Here is a 22,270-nt window from a genome sequence, read left to right on the forward strand (position 1 = left end):
TCCCATTTGCATCATCTGGACGAGGCCTACAGCTCTCGTTAGATCAGTTTGCAGCAAAGTGCAAGACGGCCGGGATGAGAACCAGCACCTCTAAAACTGAGACCATGGTACGGAGTCGGACAAGGGTGGAGTGCCCTCTCTGGGTCAGGAATGAGTGCTTGTCTCAAGTGGAGTAGTTAAAGTATCTTGGGTTCTTGACAGGCAGATCGGTGAGGTGGCTTCAGTGTTGCAGACGCTGTACCGGACCATTGTGGTGGAGAGAGAGCAGAGTCAAAAGGCAAAGCTCTTGATTTACTGGTCAATCTACGTTCCAAGGTCACGAGCTCTGGATAGTTACCGAAAGAATGAGGTCACGAATACAGGCGGATGAAATGAGTTTTCTCCAAAGGGTGTCTGGGCTCTCCATTAAAGATAGGGTACGTGTACGGTCATCCGGGACTATAGTCCCTGCTCCTCCACATACAGGAGCCAGTTGAGGTGGTTCAGGCATCTGGTCCTGATGTCACCTGCTCCGGGCATATGCAACTGGGAGGAGACCCCTGGGAAGACACAGGAGAGATTATATCTCTTGGCTGTCCTGGGAACGCCGCGGCACCCCCCCGAAGAGATAGAACAGGTGGCAGGGGAGAGGGAAACTTGGACCTCGTTGCTTAGGCTACTGCCCCCGTGAGTCAAACCCGGATAAACAGAGGACAATGGGTGGATGGATGTATGGATGGAGGCCAGACTAGCTTGACATGAGGGTTACCATGACAATAGGCAGTATCTTTAACTAAAGACCGCAGAAGCGTTGAGTGCTCTTAACTTCAGACACAGACAGAAAAAGCAGTTACATCTGAAACAATTCGAAGTAATATTTTATTGTTTATACATCACATAAAGCTCTAAATTCATACAAGTTTCACACTTCTTAAAAAATAAAAAGACGAAATGAGAAAAAAAAAAAAAACAACGAACCTAAACGCCCATTTAGTTGCCTTTGTTCCGCTGGTATTGCACTCTGGGTAATGCAGTGATGGCAACACAAGGGCCCTAATCTTAGCTGTTCACTCACAGTACTTAGTGTTCAAGCAACTACCCTGACAAAAAAGGCCTCGTACTACGAGGAGCAAATGCCTCTTCAGTGGTAGATTCAGTGGGAAACCATAAGAAAAGATCAAAAAGGAATGCATGCAGATCAGAAAAAACGTCAGCGACTTATTTTTTCGCTTTAAATAAAATGGCTCCCTTCTGGATTTGAATTAAACTGAGATTTGGTCTGAGCTATTCAGGGACACCTTTGGCTGACTGGTGATTATACAGTAAGTATTTAGAGATCTTGGGGTCTATAGTGCAAGACACCTGCCACCAAGAAAAACAAAACATTTCTTTAAATCCTATAAAGCAGCAAGTTTACTACATACTCAAGTTCTTTTAAGCATAGCTTTGAACAATCTCACTGTACATTCAGTAGTGGCTTAGAATAGACCGTCTGCACATCCAGATGGCGTTCAGTGGCATGCACGCACCTATCGTCCAGACCAAGGCATGGATAGCGTTTGGATATTGCACAGTGTACACATCAAAAACACAGTGTATACTTATGGCATTGGGCCCACAGGAAAAGCTTGAGCGTAAGGGCTGGTGACTCCACAGACGTGTCAGAGGAGGGCCTCACAAACCCTCCAGAAGTACAAAGACCTAAGGGCTGGTCAGCACACTGCATCACAGCCAAGTATGCATAGCGTTTCCTGGCTGTGACATACTGACGTTCTCCCAGGAGGCCCTGGAGCACGGGTCTGCAGGGATGTGGGTTTATATATGAACACACACACAGTTCATGTGTCTCCATGCTGGATCTCCAACAGTAGTAGCACTGTAGTAGTGGAGCAAAGTTAGCCAGTGGGTCAGCTGGTCAGGGGAAGCACGGGGAGGGTGTTTGGGTGAAGTGCGGAGGCTGTTCACTTGAAGCGGCCGGTTTCCTGCGGTCGGTGGTTTTGGTCATTCACAGCACATCAGGCGGACGGGGTGACCGGACAGTGGGAGGCTGGAGCGCTCGGCTACAGCCCGCCGCGCTGCCTCCTCACTGGGGAAGGTCACCAGGGCCTCCCCACTACGCTGGCCACTCAGGTTGTACAAGACCAGGACAGAGTCCGCCTGGAGCTGCAGCAAGGGAACACACACACACACACACACACACACGGAGAGAGAGAGAGGGGAGAGAGATCACCTACCCAGCATTTCTTATTTACAAATTAAACCGCCCCTTTGTTATTAATAAAGATTTGACCAAATACAGATTTGTATTTGAATTGCAATCATTTCCACTCCGATCATGCTGAGCCAGATCAGAAGGGCACACAGTTAATGAGGTCCCCTACAGAACACAAGCAGTCTGGGTTAGTGAGGGCACCAGGAGGAGGGGTTTGTTAGGACTCCTAGGACAGGAAAGCAAAATACATCTCCTGCAGTGAGGGGAAAAGAACAGGAACATGAAGTCACTGCCTGAAGAAGACCAACTCAAAAACGCATCAAGACATTATTAGTCAAACCAGAGAGCCCGAAGAGGAGGATGCTATTCAAACAGAAAAGACGATTCATTTTCATGATAGAATGAAAGAAAAGGGGGAGGGGGAATCAGAATAGGATGCGATTGGCCAGGCTGGTGCTGGGGGGGCGGCGACAGGGAAGGAAGTAACTGTTCACGATGGGCACAGAGCCATGCGGGGCCTTACCTGGAGGAGCGCCACCTACAGGCAAAGCCACTCCTTGGGCTGGACCAGAGCGCGGGTCTGATCACTCACTCCCACCACACTGGGGTAGTCTTCAGAAGCATACTGTAGCACAACAGGCCACAGTCACATATACACACACGCACACAAACACACACAAACCCCCAAGTCTGACCGGGGTCTGCAGTTGAAAAGGTCCTCATCACTGATGCTTTAGTTTTCCCACAACATTTCAGCATTAGGAGGAAAAAAAAAAGCTATTTTAAAACCAAGATTCATTTAAGACTATAAGAAATTTTAGATAATGTGTATAGCTACCTAATGAAAATAAAGGCACTTTAATACATGGTTAAGTAGCCATTGTGCCACAAGCAGTTAGTCCTTGCAATGCTGTTTGAGAGGGAAAGGATTAATTGGAGCACACAGACACGCCCTTAAAGTCACACAGCAGGTCCTGGAAAAGGGTGTGGATGTGAACACCCTTAATCCAGTCCACCAGAGCACAGCAAGACCATCCCAGCTACTTCTACAAAGACATGCACACACAAACACACACAAAAGCATCACACAAATTCCATCCAAAATGTCACACAAAAAAAACCCCACTCAAATGTTCAGGTACCCTACTCCACATTTAGCCGAGACACATAGTGCAGTACTGAGGGGAAGTTTATAAATAAATAAAACACACCAAGACAAACCACTTTTCCCAACACGCACACACAAAGCACAATAAGAAGGTGACTGGGTGGGGTTGTGTTTCAGTGGTTCAGCAGTCACAGCTGAATTCAGCTTCTCCCACTAGCATACACTCTGTGGTGCTGCTGTCAGTTAGAGTACACACACACACACACACACACACACACACACACCCCTTAACTCTTCACGTTGGAGTAAACAGGAAATGGAGTGAGAGTGAAACATCTGGACCATTTACCAACACCCTACTGGGATAAGAAACAGCACAAAGACCCATGTCCAATGTCCAGATCCATCCACTCACTTCTCTCCCCCTTTCCTCCACCCATCCATCCATCCATCCTCCCTTCCTCTACCCATAGCTGCTGAAGTTCATACCATGTGTTGAAGTCTCCTCCCACTCAGGTGTCAGCCAATAAGGAGAAGGAGGGGCAAAAATGCACAGAGCAATGCAACAATATTAATGACACTGTGATCCATACAAAAGGAAGAGATTGACACACCCTCACACACCTCCACTTACAGGGGCAAACACCTGTGTTACTGCTACATGCAAATCCAGGTGCTCACCACCACAACCACACGTTATTTACCACATAGAGAATCATTAACCAATACTGTCTGGAGGGCTAATAAATGTACTGTGTGTGTGTCAGAATGAAGTACAGACACAGGAGTTCACGCTAAAAGTCTTTTCAGACTGGAGGAAAACATGAAAGATTCAGTGTATATGAGCAACATTCAACCCTTGCAACAAATCTCAGGACAGGACAGCATCACATCTACTTTATAACCTCTGCTGAAAATGTTAAACATGCATACTATACATATATAAATATTCATGTGATATTAATACGAGATGCAGAATGCACAGTGAGTGGTTTTATCTCGAGAGGATAACCACATAACCGGCTCGTCGCGCGTGTGCGGTGGCGTTCATCTCCGGAGCCTCACCTGGTAGCCCTGGAAGAAGCTGAGGATGTCCTTGACCCCGGCGTTGTAGGGCAGACCCTGCATGCGCACCAGGGCCCCGTGCGGAGACAGCACTGGAGGGGCGGGCTGGGTGGCCATGGAGCCCGGAGGAGCCGCAAAGTAGCTCATCGTGGAGGGAGACACTGGAGGACTTGAGGACATTGAGAGATGCAAATCACTCAGAATTGCCCAAATGAGAGAATAAACAGGGTGCAGTGGCAGGACGGGTGTGGGCGGGGCGTGGGGCTGGTACCTGGGGTAGTAGGCGGTGTAGTTCATGTTCATGTTCATGTAGAGTTGAGGCTGGGGGGCGTAGTAGGTCAGGGTGGGGGCGGGGCTGTGTGTCGGGGGCTGCGGTGTTCTCGGGGTAGCCAGCAGGGGGGGCTGAAAGAGGGCTGCCTCGGTGGAGAGCAGGGCTGCTGGGGCAGGAAACGCTGCGTAGGTCGGAGGTGAGAGGCCTGTGGGAGAGGGCGGGGAAAATGGAGACGATGAGGGTAAACAATGACACACGCACACACAGACACGTATTCATGCGTGCCCGTGCGCGCACACACACACCATCTCTGCAATGCAAAGTGCATCAACCAAATCAGGTCTGACGTCCTCAGATGGGGGAAAAAAACCACCCATACTGCCCAGGGTGGTGAAGGCGTTAGACCTGCTTCAGTTCAAAATAGTGCATGTGGAAACAGCAGGGTTTCCTAGAACTAACCGTCCTTCAGGAGGTCAAAAAAGACTAAACACACACAGTGTAATACAGGAAGGGGCTGTGTACACCACACACACACACACACACACTTACAGCATTTCTGAATGACACACACTGTACACTTTGACCCAGTTGGCCCAGAGACAGCCTCTACGCTCACGTCTGCTGTGACCTACATGCAGAAAGACCCATTCTGAAGCCAAGGTCAGGCAGACAGGTCCAGTCAGCATGCAGACAGGGCGTGATGGTGCCCACCTACATCACCGGCTCTCCAAGCCAAAGCTTCCTACCTCTCCACCTGAGCTACTCACACAGCTCTCAGCAATACATGCCCAAATCTGACCTTGAAACCCGCTGCAGACACGAGTGAGGAGCATGACGGCTCTGGTCACGCTGGACACCATCACACCTTCAGACAGGCTGCCCCTCCCTGCTGGGACAGGACACTGCTACTCCCCAGACCACACGCTCACCAGTCCAAAATAAACACCGTGCACATCACATCTTGCTATTTTGACTGTGAAGCAGAATAAAAATAACTATGCACTCTGGCTTTTTTCAGCTTTTGTATTTGAGTTGAAACCCACGTGTCCACGTGTTACTCACACAGATGAGCCTCAACCAGAAATGTCACAGAATACATTCACAACTCCAGTAATCGCAGCAAACTACCAGCCAGTTACCACAAACAATCAAACTAATCCCATTAATGAATCCTGACCAGCTGCAAATAATCCTTTTGTGTATCCCATCATCCCCTAATCTCGATGTCCAAAAATTGTGTGAAATGTGGGTGTGGTCCTGGACAGGTAGCATTCTCTGAAATGTGGGTGTGGTCTTGGACAGGTAGCATTCTCTGCCACATCTCTGTCCGTCAGCAAGGGGAGGCAGCCACAGCATTTCAAAGCTGCACTAATGCTCTCCTGGCAAGCTTGGTTAGGGGAGGGGGGGGGGGGGGGGGGGGTGAGATGTGGGCTACAGAACATACAGGGCAGCTTGCAGGGGGGCGGAGACAGGCCACTGCGGTTCAGCGTCCCGCCCATCAGCACAAAGCTCATCTCTTCAGTAGAACACTGGAACACCTCCACGTAGCGATCCTTCATCATCTTCTTATGACACTTCTGGGCAACCATGAACGCACGATCCGCCGACTTCATCTGGATGAAGGCGTCACCGGACGGCCGACCCTTAGAGGTGAACATCACAGGTCAGGTCACAGGGGTTAGTGCGGATCTATGAACCACTACCATTTTCCAAACATTATCTTTTGTCCTCATCAGGGATTAGGAGTCAAGATCAGTGTTATTTAACACCACAACTTGGCATGATAAAGGCCTGATACTCCTGTAATCCACCTCACATCAACTAAAAGGCTATATATTCAGATAGGTCATGGGAAGGACATATGTAGGGGGACACTGTGCAATACGTGTACTGACTAAACCTGAACGCGTCTAGCCTCGCACAAGTACACAGCAATCAGCTGGACTTTTGAGAAAACCAGCCTCGTTAAGTGATCGTTAAGTACCAATTATTACATTTGAAATGTAACCTAGTAGCCAATAACTAGACATGAAATATGTGATGTAGCACAGAACATCAATATCAAAGAACAATATACACAGAGTATCTGCTAAGACACGACCATGGACGGTGGCCCGGGGTGGCCAGAATTCTCACCTGCTGGTTGAGCACCATGTGGACGCCATGTGGTTTGATGTCTATAGTGTGTTCTCCCATGAACTCCAGGATGTCCTCGATGGCAGCGGCGTAGGGCAGGCCACGCAGACGCACACAGTCACGGCTGCTGCCTGCACTCATGAAGGGCGGTGTGGCCAGGACGGGCATGGGGACCATGGGGGGAGGGGGCAGCGTGGAGATGAGAGGGGTGGACATGTAGCGGTTCAGAACCTGAGGAACACCAGAGAAAGAGCTCAGACATCTACAAACTGTCACGCCATACAGCTCAGCTTTACTCTACTAACAAACCCGAGTGATATGAAACCTTCCGATCTCATGAGTCTGGCAGAGAATTATCCAGAGTGACCGACACATTCATAAGACAATGTGTGGGTTGTGGTATACTATAGGTCAGAACCACGACCCACGGTCAGCCTGCCTACCTGCTGGACCTCCGCTGCGGTGCTGCGGAACAGCTCGATGTACCTCTTCCCCAGGATGTGTTTGTGCTTCTTCAGGGCGTGCTGGGCATACTCCTCACAGGCAAACAGCACAAAGGCGTCGCCCGTGGGCCGCCCGTCCGGGTACTTGACGAAGAGCAGGCCCTCGGCCCCATCCGTCACGGGGCTGTCGGGGCCCAGGAAGCCCAGCACGTCCTGGTGCGTGGCGGTGAAGGGCAGGCCACGCATGCGGATGATCACCTGGTTCTCCTTGGACAGGAACTGAGCCACCTCGTTGGATGTACCTGTGCAGGGGAGCAACATGATAACGGCTCACTGCTGGAGGAGACCTGGGGGCCCTCGCGCGTGACGCAGACTTATCGTTCGCCAAAATGTGGAACGTTAAAAGGTTTAGAGAACATGGAGGAGGATAGGACTGATGCTACTTTGGGCAGTAAACACTTATTTAAGGTGTTAATTCCCTGGATCTACACCCCCCCCCCACGTCTGGGGCCGAGGGACAGAGGCCTCCCCTCTTATTGTGAATGTGCGACAAAACATACCGATCTGTTCAAAGTCTCCTAGGAAACAAACATACAAAAAATAAATGCACCTGCTGGTGTAACTGAGGGAGAGAGAGGAATAACACAAGCAGCCAGTGTCTCGACACGCTGCGTGTGAGAGGGCAGTGATGTCCTTTCAGTGGCCGCTGGTCGCGGTCGGGCTCTGGGGAGGCAGATGTCCCTTAGGCCCAGACACAGGTGGGGGGGGCCAAGAGTAGAGTTTCCCCTCAAGCAGCTTCACGCCAGTCAGCACAGGGACGTAGCTCACAAAGAGCCTTTCATTCAGCCCAGGAGGGGAAGAGAGTGCCTACTCTCCCTCCCTCTCACACGTTATGACAGGAGGAACTCTGTGCGTGTCTCTACATTCATCTGTAATTGAATGCTTCCACGTGACCACTCACCTCCCGCAATCTTCAGGAACTCCTCACCAGTGGCTTTGTACACCTGTAATGGGAGGGAAAACTTTAACAGGACACAGGAGACGACAGGTTTTTTTAACAGGAGATGAAAAACAAAATTCATAATTTGACAGCACTCACTACTAAGACTCGAATTATACAGAGGTCAACCCAAGGTCGTGGCCTTTTTAAAATGATGAGAGCGATATTGCTTAGACATAAACCCAGTTCTACCAACCAGTGTGGACCACACCCATGGTCGCCCTGGTTCCAGTGAGCCAGGCAGGTCTGGGGGGCGGGGCAAGGGGCGTGGTCAGGGGGCAGGACAGCTCACCTCGATGTACCTGCTGCCCATGTGGTGTCTGTGGCGCTCCAGCGCCATGTCTCTGTGCTCAGAGTCCACAAAGCGCACCAGAGCCTCTCCGTTACGACGCCCCTGAGCGTTGAGACACAGTGCCACACCACCTCTGACACACACACACACACACACACACACACACAGTTTCAAATGCACTGAGGTTGAAAAGCAAAAAAAAAAGTCTGACAGATAGGGGGCGCTCAAGAGATCATCTTACTTTGCAATGTTGAGTCCCTTGAAGAAACGAGCAATGTCCTGGTCTGATGACTGCCATGGCAACCCTCTGGCTCTGATGACTGTCTCACTGTCCACAGGTTCTGTCTTACTGCTGCAGGCGACACAGACAAGCAGAGAGACAGGCAGCTGCTTTTAACCCAGGTGTGTCAGGCCATTCCAGAAGAGCAACCATTCTGACGCTTAAGGAGTTACTCACCAGGCTCCTGATTCAAACTTGTATTTTACTGTCTCAAACGTCGACAATTTGTGATCTGGACAGAAAAGGACAAGCATTACTAAGTGTATTCAAAAACTCATTATAGACGACATGGGCCTTTTACAATAAATAACTACTGGTAATCTATAGTAAGTATATTGCACATATATATATATAACATATATATATATATATATATATATATATATATATATATATATATATATATATATATATATATATATATATATATATATATATACATATATATATATATATATATATATATATATATATATATATATACACACACACACACACACACACACACACAGACACACACAGACACACACAGACACACACAGACACACACGCACGTATGTATGTATGTGTGTATAATTTGCACACACACGAGAGAGAGCGAGAGGAGGTCACAGGTTGTGTGTTTTTTTCTGTGTAAGGTTTTGAAACACTGGTGAAGTATTCAGTGAAGTATGGTGAAACTCACAGGTGTGTGCACCACCCCAGCCTCCTATCCACCTGTCCCACTACCATTGTGGTTTCAGCTGTCAGTTTAGGTCTGCTGCTTTCAAAGCACCTGTATTAAAGTCTCTGTGAGCCGATACATGCCGTCTGCCTAGTGTTGCGGTCACTCACAGTGCAGTGCACACACACAGCCAAGTGCGAGTGAGAACCTTCTACAAAACGGTGTTGTTCTTAACAGAACTACAGTATATGGTGTAACGCGTCTTCATTCAGAGAGGCGTGTGCACTTCTGATGGACCTACACACACACACACACACAACAGGTGAGCTCCAGGCAGTGAGGTACCAGGAGAAGACAGTTGGAACAAGCGGATGCACTGACTGTATGGCTCAGCCAGGATGTGGAGAAGCAGAAGGACCATGGTCTTCACCTCCCTCAGGCCAGGCCTCTGCTCGCCTAGCGCGGGGAGACACGCGTCTGTGGACACCGCTTTAAGGACAAATGGCAGATGTGTACACACACACACTTCTATATTTAAACTTCATTTTTAACCACCACAATGACCTTGTAGACAATTGTTCCTAATGTTTCTATCTACGCATGTTAAAATAAGCAACTTTATAAATGTACCAAGCGTCCTGACACTAAGAGAAAGGATACATTCCTCCATGGAGGGCAGAGTGAGGTCCTTCACGGGGCCGGAGTTGGGACAGCATTTGTGAAATTCCCTTTTCAAATCCACAAACGAGTAGAAACACTCCGGCAGGACCAGATTCTAAAAGGACACAAAGAGGAGAAAACAATTCTCAGGACAACTTAAAACCCAACAGGGAGAAACCACCTTCCACTGCCTAGGAACACGGCCCCCTACTACAGTGGTTTATCTCCATGACTAGAGAAGGTGGCAGATGTGTTTTTAAAAGGCCATGAGCCATTGCAGCTTGTGTTACAGATCTTCAACAAGACCACACATGCAGCTGCAGAACTCTGCCCAATATACACCCAGCAGTCCCATCATTATGTACCGTGTAGGTGCACAGCTGGAGAGGAGAGACCATCTGCCTTCCACCGACTCTAAATGCACTGACCAGATAGGTGCACACAAAAGGCTGTCCAGAGAGAGCCGTGTTCAAGGCTGACGTATCTTGACGTGCCGGTTTATTCATAGGGGTTTTGGATGTAGAACAGGTCCCTCACGTGGGATGCTCACCTTCTTGGAGGCCTCAGGGTGGAGGGCCTGTCGGAGGAGTAGGGGTCCGTCCACACACAGTGTATAGGAGCTCCTGCCCAGAGCTTTTAGCTCCACAGACACCGCCTGCTGGAACTACACCACACATGCACAGTGGTGGGGGAAGGGAAGAGGGAAAATAAAGATTACATTAACTCAGCAAACACATCAGCCAGGTGCAAGAGGAAGACAAACAGAGTAAGTGAACGCTGGGAAAATGTTTCTAAAAGCCCGACATCACATCCCCCATGCTAAATTCATTCAGAGCCGATTTTTGAGGTCGGACTTTGACTGCTGGCAATAATGGCCCAGAAATGAAGAACTTCACCTGCAGACTCCACTGAAAGCTCAAAAATACACAAAAGAAACAGGGGGAACCCAACAGGTTCCACTTCAACAAGACCACGTTAAGGATCATGGACCAAGGGTCACAGCTCCCAGCAAACGAGAGACGTTTTGACAGGGTTGAAGACCGATCTGGACACGAAATTTTTATTAATTCATCAAACACCATGAGGGAGGAAGCAGTGCACCATGGCAGTGAAGCAACGTGTGCCACACACAGAGGTGTCAATTCCAGGTTCAGAAAGTAAAAGTCCTCACCAGGATTTTGCTCAAGCTTGCTAGATTTTCTAATTAGTGCAATCCAGGTAAAATTAGTGGAATCAACACAATCCTGGAAGCCTGAGCAAAATCCTGGTGAGGACTTACTTTCTGAACCTGGAATTGACGCCTCTGGCCACACGCCTGTCATGACTACACGAGGTCACATCTCACACCCACTACCAGTCCTCCCCCACACAGCAGCCAGTGACGTCTGGCCACGCAGCCACGCTGGGCTCAGGGGCAGGAGCGCTGGGCTCAAATGAGAGTAAATGCATCAACACTGCTTCATCATCACTGCTTAGTAGACTTGATAGATCTTCTTAAGATAAATTATATATATAAAAAAATTTTTTGGAGTTGCTCCAAAATTGTGATGGTTAATGTAACAAAGATCTGAGAAAACATGATTCCAACACTAAATGAAGTTAACACAAATATAAAATCAGGGCTGCACCCTCTCTGAGGAGAGCCTGTATAACCAGTCGCCGTGTACTGGTGTGTATAGCTCCACACGCAAGTCAAACGTGTCTTATCCTCCATAACTCTTGTGGGGCTCATGCTCAGTGTAATGTGGCTACCACAACACATCAGCGCTAGACTAGCAACAGCAGCCATTACAGAGCACAGACGCGTCAGGACCATGATTCAGAGAGTCACCGCTACAGGGGGAGTGCAGGACAGAGCGAGACACCATGATGTGGCAGCAGACAAAACTGGTTTTTGCTGCCAGTATTCTACATTCACAAAGCTTTAAATCACTGTGGCCTTCAATTGAGATGAAGCCCCGGGGGGCTGGTAGTAGTGTGTATATGTGCGCGTGTGTGTGTGTGTGTGTGTGTGTGTGTGCGCGAGAGCAAACCAGAACTGAAAAACAGGTTAATCCAGCCAATAACATGTCGTCAATCAGTGTGATTAAGTCAAATTTGGGGAAGACTCCATGAGCCTTTTATGATGCCTTCAGTGTAAGGGAGATGAGCACAAATATGAACATAATAATGTGTACAGATCACTGTACAGAACAGATAACCCACAGTCCCCTTCCTGCTAGTGTGGCAGCCATACAGAACTGAAGCCATTCAACACGGCCAGAGGCCAAAAGGGGTGAGAATCTGCACCTGAACATGCGTGTTCAAACAGGTCACAGAGATGCACGCGCACACACGGATGGACAGACGGACATGCGTACAGATGTGAGCACACACTCAGGGACACACACACACACACACACACACCACTATCACACTTAGCAGCCGTTACTAACCAAATGAGGCACAGGCATGGAAATGAAGAGCAATAATATTCCTCGCTGGCTCACCAATTCTTCCTTCATGCAGCCTTTATGAAAATATTCGAGCACAAACACTTCAGCTGCTCTAGCCATCAAACGCTATAGTTACTGTCAAAATAAAAGTCAGAAGGTGGATGGAGCGGACAACCCAACAACATGAAGCCTTACTGGCCACCGCTCGGATCACTGAGCAACAGAGCTTCAACAGAGTTTGAAAACATCTCAAAACACACACCACCAGAAGGGACGGTGAGTGGCAGTCAGCTGACTGCATGGGAGTGCCAGACGTGTTCCTCTCCTGGAGACGTCCTTATGTACCCCACCCTGTCAGGCTGAAGATAGAGACTACTGAGATGAGTCAGGTCTGACGTGACTAATGCGTGCACTAAAATCATCGTGACTGATGACCTAAAGGGACACGCCACATAAACACATCTTGCACTGGTCACGAGAGCACCAGGATGGGACTCCAAACGCCAGACTGGATTCAGCCGTCCTGTACCAGTCATCATCCGACAGACTACACGGGTCGCTGGGAGTCAGAACACAGGGCAGCACAACACGTGGGCCCAACAGCTCTGACCACCACATGACAAAGAGCCACATTTCACAACACATCAATGCCAGAGACGTGCAGGCAGTGGGCTGAAATAATCTTGAAACCTGATTGGACCAACACGTTCAAACAAGCCTGTCATTAATGAGGGAGCGGGGGGCACAAAACAGCAACACTCCAATAATCCTACTCCAAGTTGCAGAGACCTGGCTTCAAAGTGTTCATGCCTCAAGCCAAAGATTAGACAATTATCAGACATATGAAAAGTCTGATTATCTGTCTAACCATAGCCTAAGAGCACATCCATCCAGTTAAGCCTGCAACTACTCGCAATGACCTTAATGACCGGTATACCCGCCATCAGGTGATGTGCGGGACACACCAAGTCGTTCCCGTCACATCTGCGTCTAAGCTCTTAAGTAAAGGGTGTGTGACAACAGAAGACGCCTGTCCAGGCCGGCGCGGTGTCCGCGTGTCACAGACATTCAACTCCGCCCTGAGCAAATCAGAAGCAGGATTAACTCCTGTCCCACAACTCTTTGGAGAAACGTGAGACACACCCTTACCTCTGAGCCAACACTAACGACAAAACAGATCTTACACTGAGGCAAAGGGCAGGGATCATTAATTCTGCTTAACCACGTGCCTTTCCATTACAACACATAAAGGGAAGGACATTTCTGATAGGTCACTGGAGAGTGGTGGGTGAAAGACTGGGGATCCTGGGACTACTTGATGACTCGACAGTCTGCTTGTGTGTGTTGCGTGCATCACACGATTGGTGGGATGGCTCTTCAGTTCCTGATTAGCCTTTCGTCTGAACTATTATGCGCTTGAGTGTTTCAAAGAACGAGGTGAGGGAGTCACAGTAGAGGGAGAAGCAGCGATAGCTTCAGAATACTTTAAACAGCCAGGTGCACTCAAACCACCTTACAACTACTACTACTACATTCCTCAAGAGAGTAGGTTTATTCATCTCTACAGAGCTTACATTGGTGTGAGAATCGGTTCATGGATTCTCTATTTCCATGTAAAAACACCAACCAAAAAAGGCAATAAGCAAAGATAGCCTGAGCATATCTGTCCAATTCACAACTTGAATTTTTCTTAATAAGAAATGACAGCAAGGCTTCCATAATTACATTGATTACGTTATTACAGACAAAAACAAAACCCTCAGCATGGAGAACTGGCTTCAAACCCTGCAGGTATCCTGCTGCACTTTAAGCTGTGAAACTGCCTGGCTAACCAGAACCAGCAGAGCCAATTTCCTCTGCCTTTTAATCCAGAACTAATCTGGAATACTGAACTAATGTCTACACCACTAACAAAAAGTCTGGATTATTTGACTTTTGCCTTTGTTTTCCAGATACTGTAAACATGTCTGGTGTGTCAGGGTTTGGACACAAGTGTGAGGCCCTTTTACCCCCCTGCTGCCTCTCCCTGGTAGAAACGCCCGTCTGCACGGAGCAGTGCAGGCCAGTCACACACAAGCAAACATGCTGCTACCAGCCTACAGCAGGACCAGTCAATCAGCTCCGTCTCACGCACCCTCACTCACTCAGCGGCTTACTTCTCACTTCTCCAGAAAAACGACTATCTTTCTATTGTGCACATGCACATACATGCATACGCACGCGCACACACAGCACGAGCACGCATGTGCACACACACACAGAGCATCCAGAGGCAGGTGCAAACCTACTGAATCAGGCACAAAGTGCAAACCCTCCAGATCTGCAGCAACATTTAGCCCAGAGAGAGCAGCAGCACCAGCGCTTGGTGAGAAGCACACGCAGCACTGGGAGTTCACGCTCACCTGCAGGTCACGAGCACATACACCTACAGCACTAGTGCATGAAGTCATGAAGGCAAGTAACCATGGATTGCCTAATTTCTGAAATATCCCCACAGTGGGCATTTCTCTCAGGAGTCTTCATGTTTTTATATATATTTTACATATAATAATAATAATATACTTGGTTAAAATTTGGTTTTGTAAGCCATCATAATCCTCTGAGAAAACAAGACAGAAGAGGCACTTTATTTACCATGCTTTTACTGAAGGAATAGTACAGCTGCTAACAGTGCTAGTACTGCCTGAGGGTTAGCAGGGCACTGCATGAAAGGCTTCCATTCACCATTAGTGACTATTTTTATGAATCATTTTATGCATAGGAGTTTATTATCCATAATTGCAGCATATATGGATGTCCACAGATGAATCAGGGGTCACGTGGGATCACGGCATGGTGAGGAGCTCTGGGAGACGGTCTGGGCTGCACTACTGACGACCCTCATTACAGATCAATAACTGACCAACAGGCAAACACAACCTGTTCTCAGATCACACATTGTTTAAGTAGGATCTGTTCAGGAGGTGGAGGTGCAGTTTAGGTCCCAAAGCCTGAAGTAAGTCAGCCAGGATAAACACGAGCCCGAAAAGCCCAAACGCAAGAGAAAGTATTTCCCTTGTTGAGGTTTTCAAGGAGAAATTGATTTTACTGGTTAATCGTTACTGGGGCCTCTGGTGATAGACTGCATTTGAAGTCACATGAGTCTAGCTGAGCTACCACTAATCTGTCCCAAAACATGCAAAAGAGTTTTTTTTTTATTATTAAACTACAGGACGTTAATTAATTATTAAGTATAGACGTTCTGGTCGTCAACATCCCGTAGTTTGGAGGGCTGGTAAAGTGGAGACGGGATTTTTGTTCCTTAGACACTTCAGACTTCACTACCACAACACATCTACACCTCTGAGGCTGGACAACATGCCTGAAAATCCTGTACCTTATCTAGTGCTCAGGTGGGGGAGAGGCATATACACACTATGCATGAAGCAGAAACTCACTAACAAATCGCCCAATAAAGTACTGGACTTTTGTTAACTTAACGGACTTCTGAAGCACAGACAAACACGACTGGTCAGCATGGACCCGTGCTCATGAATCCCTGCGCACCTCCAGATAGTCCAGTACTCCAGAAAAACTATCAGTGGCCACATCCTGAAGCCTGCTCCAACCTGAAAGCCCTTCGGTTGGGCTGCGAGCCTAATCTCCAAAGCAGATCTCTCTGTGCGGGGTTGGTAATGACAGGGTTTCAATTATGAAATAGATGGGGGGTTGGGAGAGGTCTGCTGAGTGCAAACAAATTCTCCCTGCTGCAAGGTTGAGAAACACGTTTGGCAAGATGTGCCTTTTGTCAAAACACACAGACACACTGTAGTGGGGGGGGGAAACAGAAAATCTCCACATCCTAGTTAATAAAACAAGCCTGATCGGGAAACGCCGGCGTCACCGTGCCTCTGCTCCGACCGCTTGGCTTGCTCGTCTGCCTGGACACCACCACGCTCCTGTCCCCCACCCTCAAAGCCAGTGACATTTAGAGCTTCCAGGGAGGTGCGTTCGTAGGTAAACATTCCGGCTTCCAGGTGTCAGCAGAGCGCTCCAGACTGAGACATGACCCAACCTGCAGCTCGCCATGGCAGCTAAGGACCAGCCTGCCGCGGTGTTCAGACTCGACATGCAACAGTCGGTTCAGACAAAACTACAACCACCATGAAGCTGCACATGCGCGATATGAGGGATAAAATAAATGTCTGGTCTGACACCGGGAGGCCCTGCCCCCTCAAGACTGCCACTTGTGTATAAGACTGATTAAACAGTTCTTATCTATGACAAACTTCAGTGCAGAAGTAGTGACTACATGGAAGGCCTCATAAGGCTCTCCTGCATATCTGAACCACAGGGAGGCTGGCTGGCTGCAATGTGGGCCTCTGACAATTAGGACAAACAATAAGGGTCACCTGTTGAAGAACCGTGTCCAAAGGTTCTGCCTTGCTGAGCTCTTCCAGGGTCAAGCCCGTGTCCTCCTCGCACTGGTCCGTTAGTTCCAACGTGTCGGGTTTTACCAAACGCTGCTGAAGTTTCCCCACCTGTTAAGAAGAACGGCGTTTTCATGGCTTGCTGCAAACAGTCGCTGAATTTTTCTGTCACGACGAGACGCAGCCTAGGCGTCCGTGAGATAAACACCGGCCATAAACGGGCCGAGTCCCACCAACACACCCGGCCATGTTCAGATATCGCCCTCATGAGAAAACTCTTGTGAATTAAGTGTATAGTTGTACAGCAGTCCGACTCCTGGCAGGGTGACTGACCTCATGGCGCTGACATTACCACAAAAGGCACGCTTTCTCCACTCTGCTTTATTTAAAGAGACTTCTACGTACGTTTAATAGCAAAAACGACAAATAAATTGAAAAGACTCACGTAAATGGGCTATGAAGTCAAGAGGCCGATTTCAAATTCGAAAGCGTACCTTGTTGATAAATGTCCGTTTTCAAGTAAGCATAACTGTACCTACAATAAGCGTTTGTCCTGTACGTGGTTGAGAGAGAAACCTTACGAGTGAGAAGCTCCATACCTTTTTATCCCGTAGATCCACAATTTGCCACACCAACAGAATTATTTCCCTCTCATCCGAACCCAGTTTACCCCCATTTGCACCAGCTGTTGCCCCAAAGAACACCACCAGAGTATCACTGTGCGAAGCCATCAGGGACCACAAGGGTAAAAACTACAATTAAAAGCAAAGATCAAATAAAAAGTAACAGGCGGTTCACCTTTCTCCAAGTGACAAGAGAAGCAAACAAAAGGTCTGGAAATTCTCTAATGGTAGACGAAGTAGGAAAGAAGATTATTTCAAGAGAAGGACACGACAGACACGGCCGAAGGCTCTACCTGTTGCGGTACTTGAGTGTTCTTTATCCAGAGTTACTGGTTTGACTGGTAATGAAGGGTGAAAACTCCTCGTCTCTCTCACGCTAACCCCATAACGCGCCCTCAAGGCTTCCTCGCTTTCTTTTTTTCTTGGTTACCTGGATTTCGTTCGGCCTCCCAACCAGGAGTCAATCTCCCAGGGGAGAGTTTCGATTGGCTGATTCCAAAAGGTGAGGGAGGGGCAAAATAGCACAACACCTATGTAACCCAATATGATTGGTCTGTTATGAGCGCAGGAAGTCGCCACAGATAAGAATCCATTTTCCTTTCTTTGCTCACCTTTACAATAAATACTGCCACCTTCATTTTTTCGAGTGGTTGGAGGTTAAAAATAAATAAATATGAAAACGCGCTGATAGTTATATAACAAAAATAATTTATAATTAGGCCGCGAAATAGCGAATATGGAAAGCGTTTATTAAAACAGTCGAAACGAATAAAATTCCTGTCATGATAATTTTTGCATAACTCATTACAACGTATTACGGAGTTTAAAAACAATAACAGTATTTGTTGCTGTAATGTTCTCACTTTCTAATACTCTTAAATAATATAAGATTGAAATCCTGTTCTGCTGTGTCGAACACACAGGTGCAAGTTGTGTCTGTCTGTCTCCCTATCTGTCTGTCTGTCTGTCTGTGGCTCTCTCTCTCTCTCTCTCTCTCTCTCTCTCTCTCTCTCTTCCTTTTGCAAATGACAGTTGCTGCGCTCTTAAATGACTATACAAGACAAATTAGCAGTTGCTGCAGTTTAACAAAACTGACGGATCTGCAAAAACACTTATTTTGTAGTGACTAATCACACATACTCGATACCTATACTGACTTCCTCATTCTTAGGGAATGAACTAACCGCAGGTTTTTAAAGATGGCTTAAGGCTCCAAAACGTTCATGGTCGTTGCAGATTTCTATAGGTCCCAACACCACACATGTGTAGCGCAAAATTATTTCTGAACTATTACCGCTTATTGATAATTTGATGATTCCACACAGTCAGTGGTACATTTTGAATATTTTTTCTCTTGTTAAGTAAATGGTGGCTATGGGATGGATTAACTCTTAAGAACTTACATGCGTGTCCCAATCATTGCGCTGTCTGCGGTGTACCCTAGACGAGGTTTTGCAAATGTTTTGCAGAGAAATTCTATTATTTCTTGTCTAATAAGCATTCTTACAATGTGGAAACTAAACCCAGTGGGTCATGATGATTAATCAGGGTTGAAATGTCTTTCTTTGCTTCATATGTGTCAGATGGCTGATGCTGTCGAGAGAGAGAGAGAGAGAGAGAGAGAGAGAGAGAAACTCCAGGCATGCAGAACATACACTGACCACAAAACACTGACCTTGGCCTGACATATGCTTAGTATATACTTAATGCATAATAATACTGCCACTGCTAATAATACCGCCACTTTTATACCACACAATTATTTTGAAAATGTTCTTTCTTTTTAGGATTGAGTGGATTATTTTGCTACCACTGCTGTCACTCAAATATTTGTATATGAATTTGGAAAATTCATGTTCTGGATTTTAAAAGATTAAAATATTCAGTGGTTGTGCTCTAACCTCATGATCACCAACTATATTTTTTAATAGTAATAGTCAGCAATAAGCAATAAGTCCTTGTTCATATCACTGGCCCAAAGTCCAGGTATGATGTATTAACACTACTGTAGCACGGTTGTTCAGTCATACTAGTGAAAAAGAACCATGAATATTCATATTATCGCTGCAGTTATACGCAATGAAAATTAGACACGCTTCTTTGGAATTATAATGACACATTTGATTTGGAACTAAACAAAACCATGGTAACATTGGACATGTTGTCCAGAGAAGTGTGCTGTTCCTCTTTTCTCACTCCTCATTGAGCCTGTGCATGCATTCATGTTGCAATACAGACAGAAGACTCTACTGGAAATGCTGACATGCCAGACAGCTGAGGAAGCCTTGGCAGAATACAAACGTGCACAGACTCAGAAAGAGCTGCTGTGGCATTTTCCCATGCCAGCATGAACACACACCCAACACACATCCACACCCTCACACACACAACATGCTCCCACACCCAACACACCCACACACACCCTCACACACCCAACATGCACCCAACACACACCCACATATCACACACCCAACACACACCTACACCAAACACATTCACTTAAGTGAAATCAAATGCATTAAAAATGTGTTTTATTCAGTAAGTAAGAAGACGTTAATGATTACTGGATGAAAAGATTCAATTTTATTTTAAATTGATGTATTATAATATGGAAGATTTTTTAAACTGCTAACAAAACCATTTAGAATTTTCCTTTAGATCTAATCCTACCATATTTTTCATTAAAATTCATGGTCAAACAGCTCTGCAGATAAATTAATCGCATAAACAGGTCATGTTAGATCATGTTTAATAATAAAAAGTAAAATAACAAAATCATAATGAACAATATTACTGCAGTGCACAAAAAAATTCACAAATATTTAAATTATTAAGATGTATAGGATGAAGAATAAACGACCCTCGAACTTCATGACCCATGTCAACAAAATGGTGATTTAAACTGTATTAAATCCTTCATGATACTCACACATATTTTAAACACTGAAGTCAGTCTTCCCAGCACTGTGTGCTGCTGTGATCAGTGGCGAATGGTGCTTCTTCATGTCGACTCCCTTTGCATTTGCTTCAAAAATCCAATATAAATTGAAACTACATGCATACATCAGAGTCCAGCCAATAATGTAAATCAGAAGTATGCAGTTCAGTCATATTCACTACTATCATGCGCGCCCATGAGTAGTGGCATTATTGCACACATCCACTATGATCTGTGATTTGGACTCCTCTATGCTGCACCGAGATATATTGGTCTGGGAGCTTTGCCTCCTGGACACGAACGACATTTCCTTGGTGCCGTCACCTGTCACGCCGCTCGACAGGTGTCGGAACAGTTTGTGGATGCCAGTTTCACGCAGCGAGTCACGAAAGTTGCGTGCGGCAAACACGTAGAGCACGGGGTTGACCGCATTGCTGGCAAAGGCGAGAGCTCCGGCCACGATGACCATGCCGTCAACGACGTCCTGGAGGGTGTTCGCTGTCGGAGAGTCTTTCTCAAGGGTGAGCAGGACCAGGGACAGAGCGTTGGCGACGTGGTGCGGCATCCAGCAGAGGCCAAAGAGCAGGACCACTGCGGCGATGAGCATCGTGGACTTGCGCTTGGATCGCAGGCTCATGCTCGCGATGCGGCTGAAGAGGCAGCCGTAGCAGACGGCCAGCACGGAGAGGGGCAGCACGAAGCCCAGCAGAGACTCCAGCAGCAAGATGGCAGCCTCGTGCTCCGGCAACTCGTAGATGCGGTACAGGCACTGTTCCTCACCCGTCTCTCCACCGAGAACCTGAGTCCAAATCACAGGAACACTGAGGAGGATGGACACCGTCCACACTGCCAGAACCACCTTCTTCAGGGCCTGCTTCCTCTTCCAGCTGGCCGAGGCAAATGGGTACCTGATGGCCAGGAAGCGCTCCACGCTCATGACGGTGATGAGGAAGACGCTGGCGTACATGCAGACGTGGATGATGTACACCATGGCCTTGCAGGTGACCTGTCCAAACACCCAGGAGCGAGCCAGTGAGTAGATCCACAGGGGCAGCGTGACCAGCACGAGCAGGTCGGCGACAGCCAGGTGCAGGATGAGCAGCACGGTGTGTGAACGCTGCTTCACGTGCTTCACGATGGTCCACACCACCAGCAGGTTCCCTGGGGCGCCCACAGCGAAGCACACGGCCAGGATGACGCAGGCCCCGGTCAGGCCTGCCTGGTTCATCTGGCCCTCGGCATCTCCGGTCCCGCCGGGCTCCCCAGCAGTGCCTGTTCCATTCATGCTTCCCGTTAACACTCCACTGTGCACAATGTACTCACACGTTTGAGCAGAGACCGAGTAGAGCTGTGTGAGGTAACACTTCCTCTTTACAGAGCAAACACAGGAAAGAAGCACTTTTCAAGAAAAAAAGAGAGAACGAGATAGAAAGAAACAGAGAGAGAGAGAGAAAGAAAGTGTGGAAAATACACTCAATGGCCACTTTAATAGGTACAGGTTGCTAGTACCAGGTTGGACCCCCTTGGAAACTGGTTGGAAACAATATGTAAATTACGGCACTGAACAACATGTAAATAATGGCAATGATGTAAATTCCCAACTCATGTGCAATACAACCCATGTAAAATACTTCCCACTTGCAATATTATGTAACATACACTGTAAATAGCCTGTGCAATATTCAACACATCACGGAAACAATCTACTGAACCATTTGTAAATGTGGCACTACTTTTAACTTGTCGTTGTATGTC

General features: G+C 47.4%; 2 protein-coding genes across 6 annotated transcripts; both read right to left on the reverse strand.

Annotated features, from left to right (window-relative positions):
• Nucleotides 1–839: 839 nt before the first annotated feature.
• esrp2 (epithelial splicing regulatory protein 2) lies at nt 840–18,028 on the reverse strand. 5 transcript variants are annotated; one of them, XM_077000070.1, is made up of 17 exons: nt 17,871–18,028; nt 17,554–17,706; nt 16,937–17,065; nt 10,661–10,774; nt 10,111–10,225; nt 9,832–9,927; nt 8,964–9,018; nt 8,748–8,858; nt 8,507–8,639; nt 8,176–8,218; nt 7,215–7,516; nt 6,772–7,002; nt 6,080–6,278; nt 4,636–4,840; nt 4,365–4,533; nt 2,715–2,816; nt 2,005–2,142 (listed from the first exon to the last, which is right to left on the reverse strand). In XM_077000070.1, exons 2-16 carry the CDS (start codon nt 17,683–17,685, stop codon nt 2,730–2,732), a joined length of 2,121 nt encoding a protein of 706 aa, XP_076856185.1. In that variant the 5' UTR covers nt 17,686–17,706; nt 17,871–18,028; the 3' UTR covers nt 2,005–2,142; nt 2,715–2,729. The 5 variants fall into 5 exon arrangements, 3 of the variants coding, with proteins under 3 accessions (XP_076856198.1, XP_076856185.1, XP_076856179.1); XR_013130026.1 differs by lacking the exon at nt 17,871–18,028 and adding an exon at nt 3,789–3,810 and having other exon boundaries at nt 2,106–2,142; nt 17,554–17,864; XM_077000064.1 differs by lacking the exon at nt 17,871–18,028 and having other exon boundaries at nt 17,554–17,864.
• A 2,063-nt stretch (nt 18,029–20,091) lies between these two features.
• On the reverse strand, nt 20,092–21,966 carry LOC143510611 (leukotriene B4 receptor 1). The gene has a single exon (XM_077000165.1). The coding sequence runs from the start codon at nt 21,798–21,800 to the stop codon at nt 20,700–20,702; it is 1,101 nt and encodes a 366-aa protein (XP_076856280.1). The 5' UTR covers nt 21,801–21,966; the 3' UTR covers nt 20,092–20,699.
• Between the last annotated feature and the right edge of the window lie 304 nt (nt 21,967–22,270).

This window comes from Brachyhypopomus gauderio, chromosome 1 (genome assembly GCF_052324685.1).
Source record: "Brachyhypopomus gauderio isolate BG-103 chromosome 1, BGAUD_0.2, whole genome shotgun sequence".
In the NCBI taxonomy this organism is placed as follows: Eukaryota; Metazoa; Chordata; class Actinopteri; order Gymnotiformes; family Hypopomidae; genus Brachyhypopomus; species Brachyhypopomus gauderio.

What these genes read in the sequence shown, in the direction of transcription:
- esrp2 (XM_077000083.1), bottom strand. Translation starts at nt 17,685, where the DNA reads ATGGCTTCGCACAGTGATACTCTGGTGGTGTTCTTTGGGGCAACAGCT. An exon ending in TGGGCAGCAGGTACATCGAG is followed by an intron (nt 8,219 to 8,506) that starts GTGAGCTGTCCT and finishes CTCCCATTACAG; the next exon opens with GTGTACAAAGCCACTGGTGA. An exon ending in CCGCAGCGGAGGTCCAGCAG is followed by an intron (nt 7,003 to 7,214) that starts GTAGGCAGGCTG and finishes GGTGTTCCTCAG; the next exon opens with GTTCTGAACCGCTACATGTC.
- LOC143510611 (XM_077000165.1), bottom strand. Translation starts at nt 21,800, where the DNA reads ATGAATGGAACAGGCACTGCTGGGGAGCCCGGCGGGACCGGAGATGCC.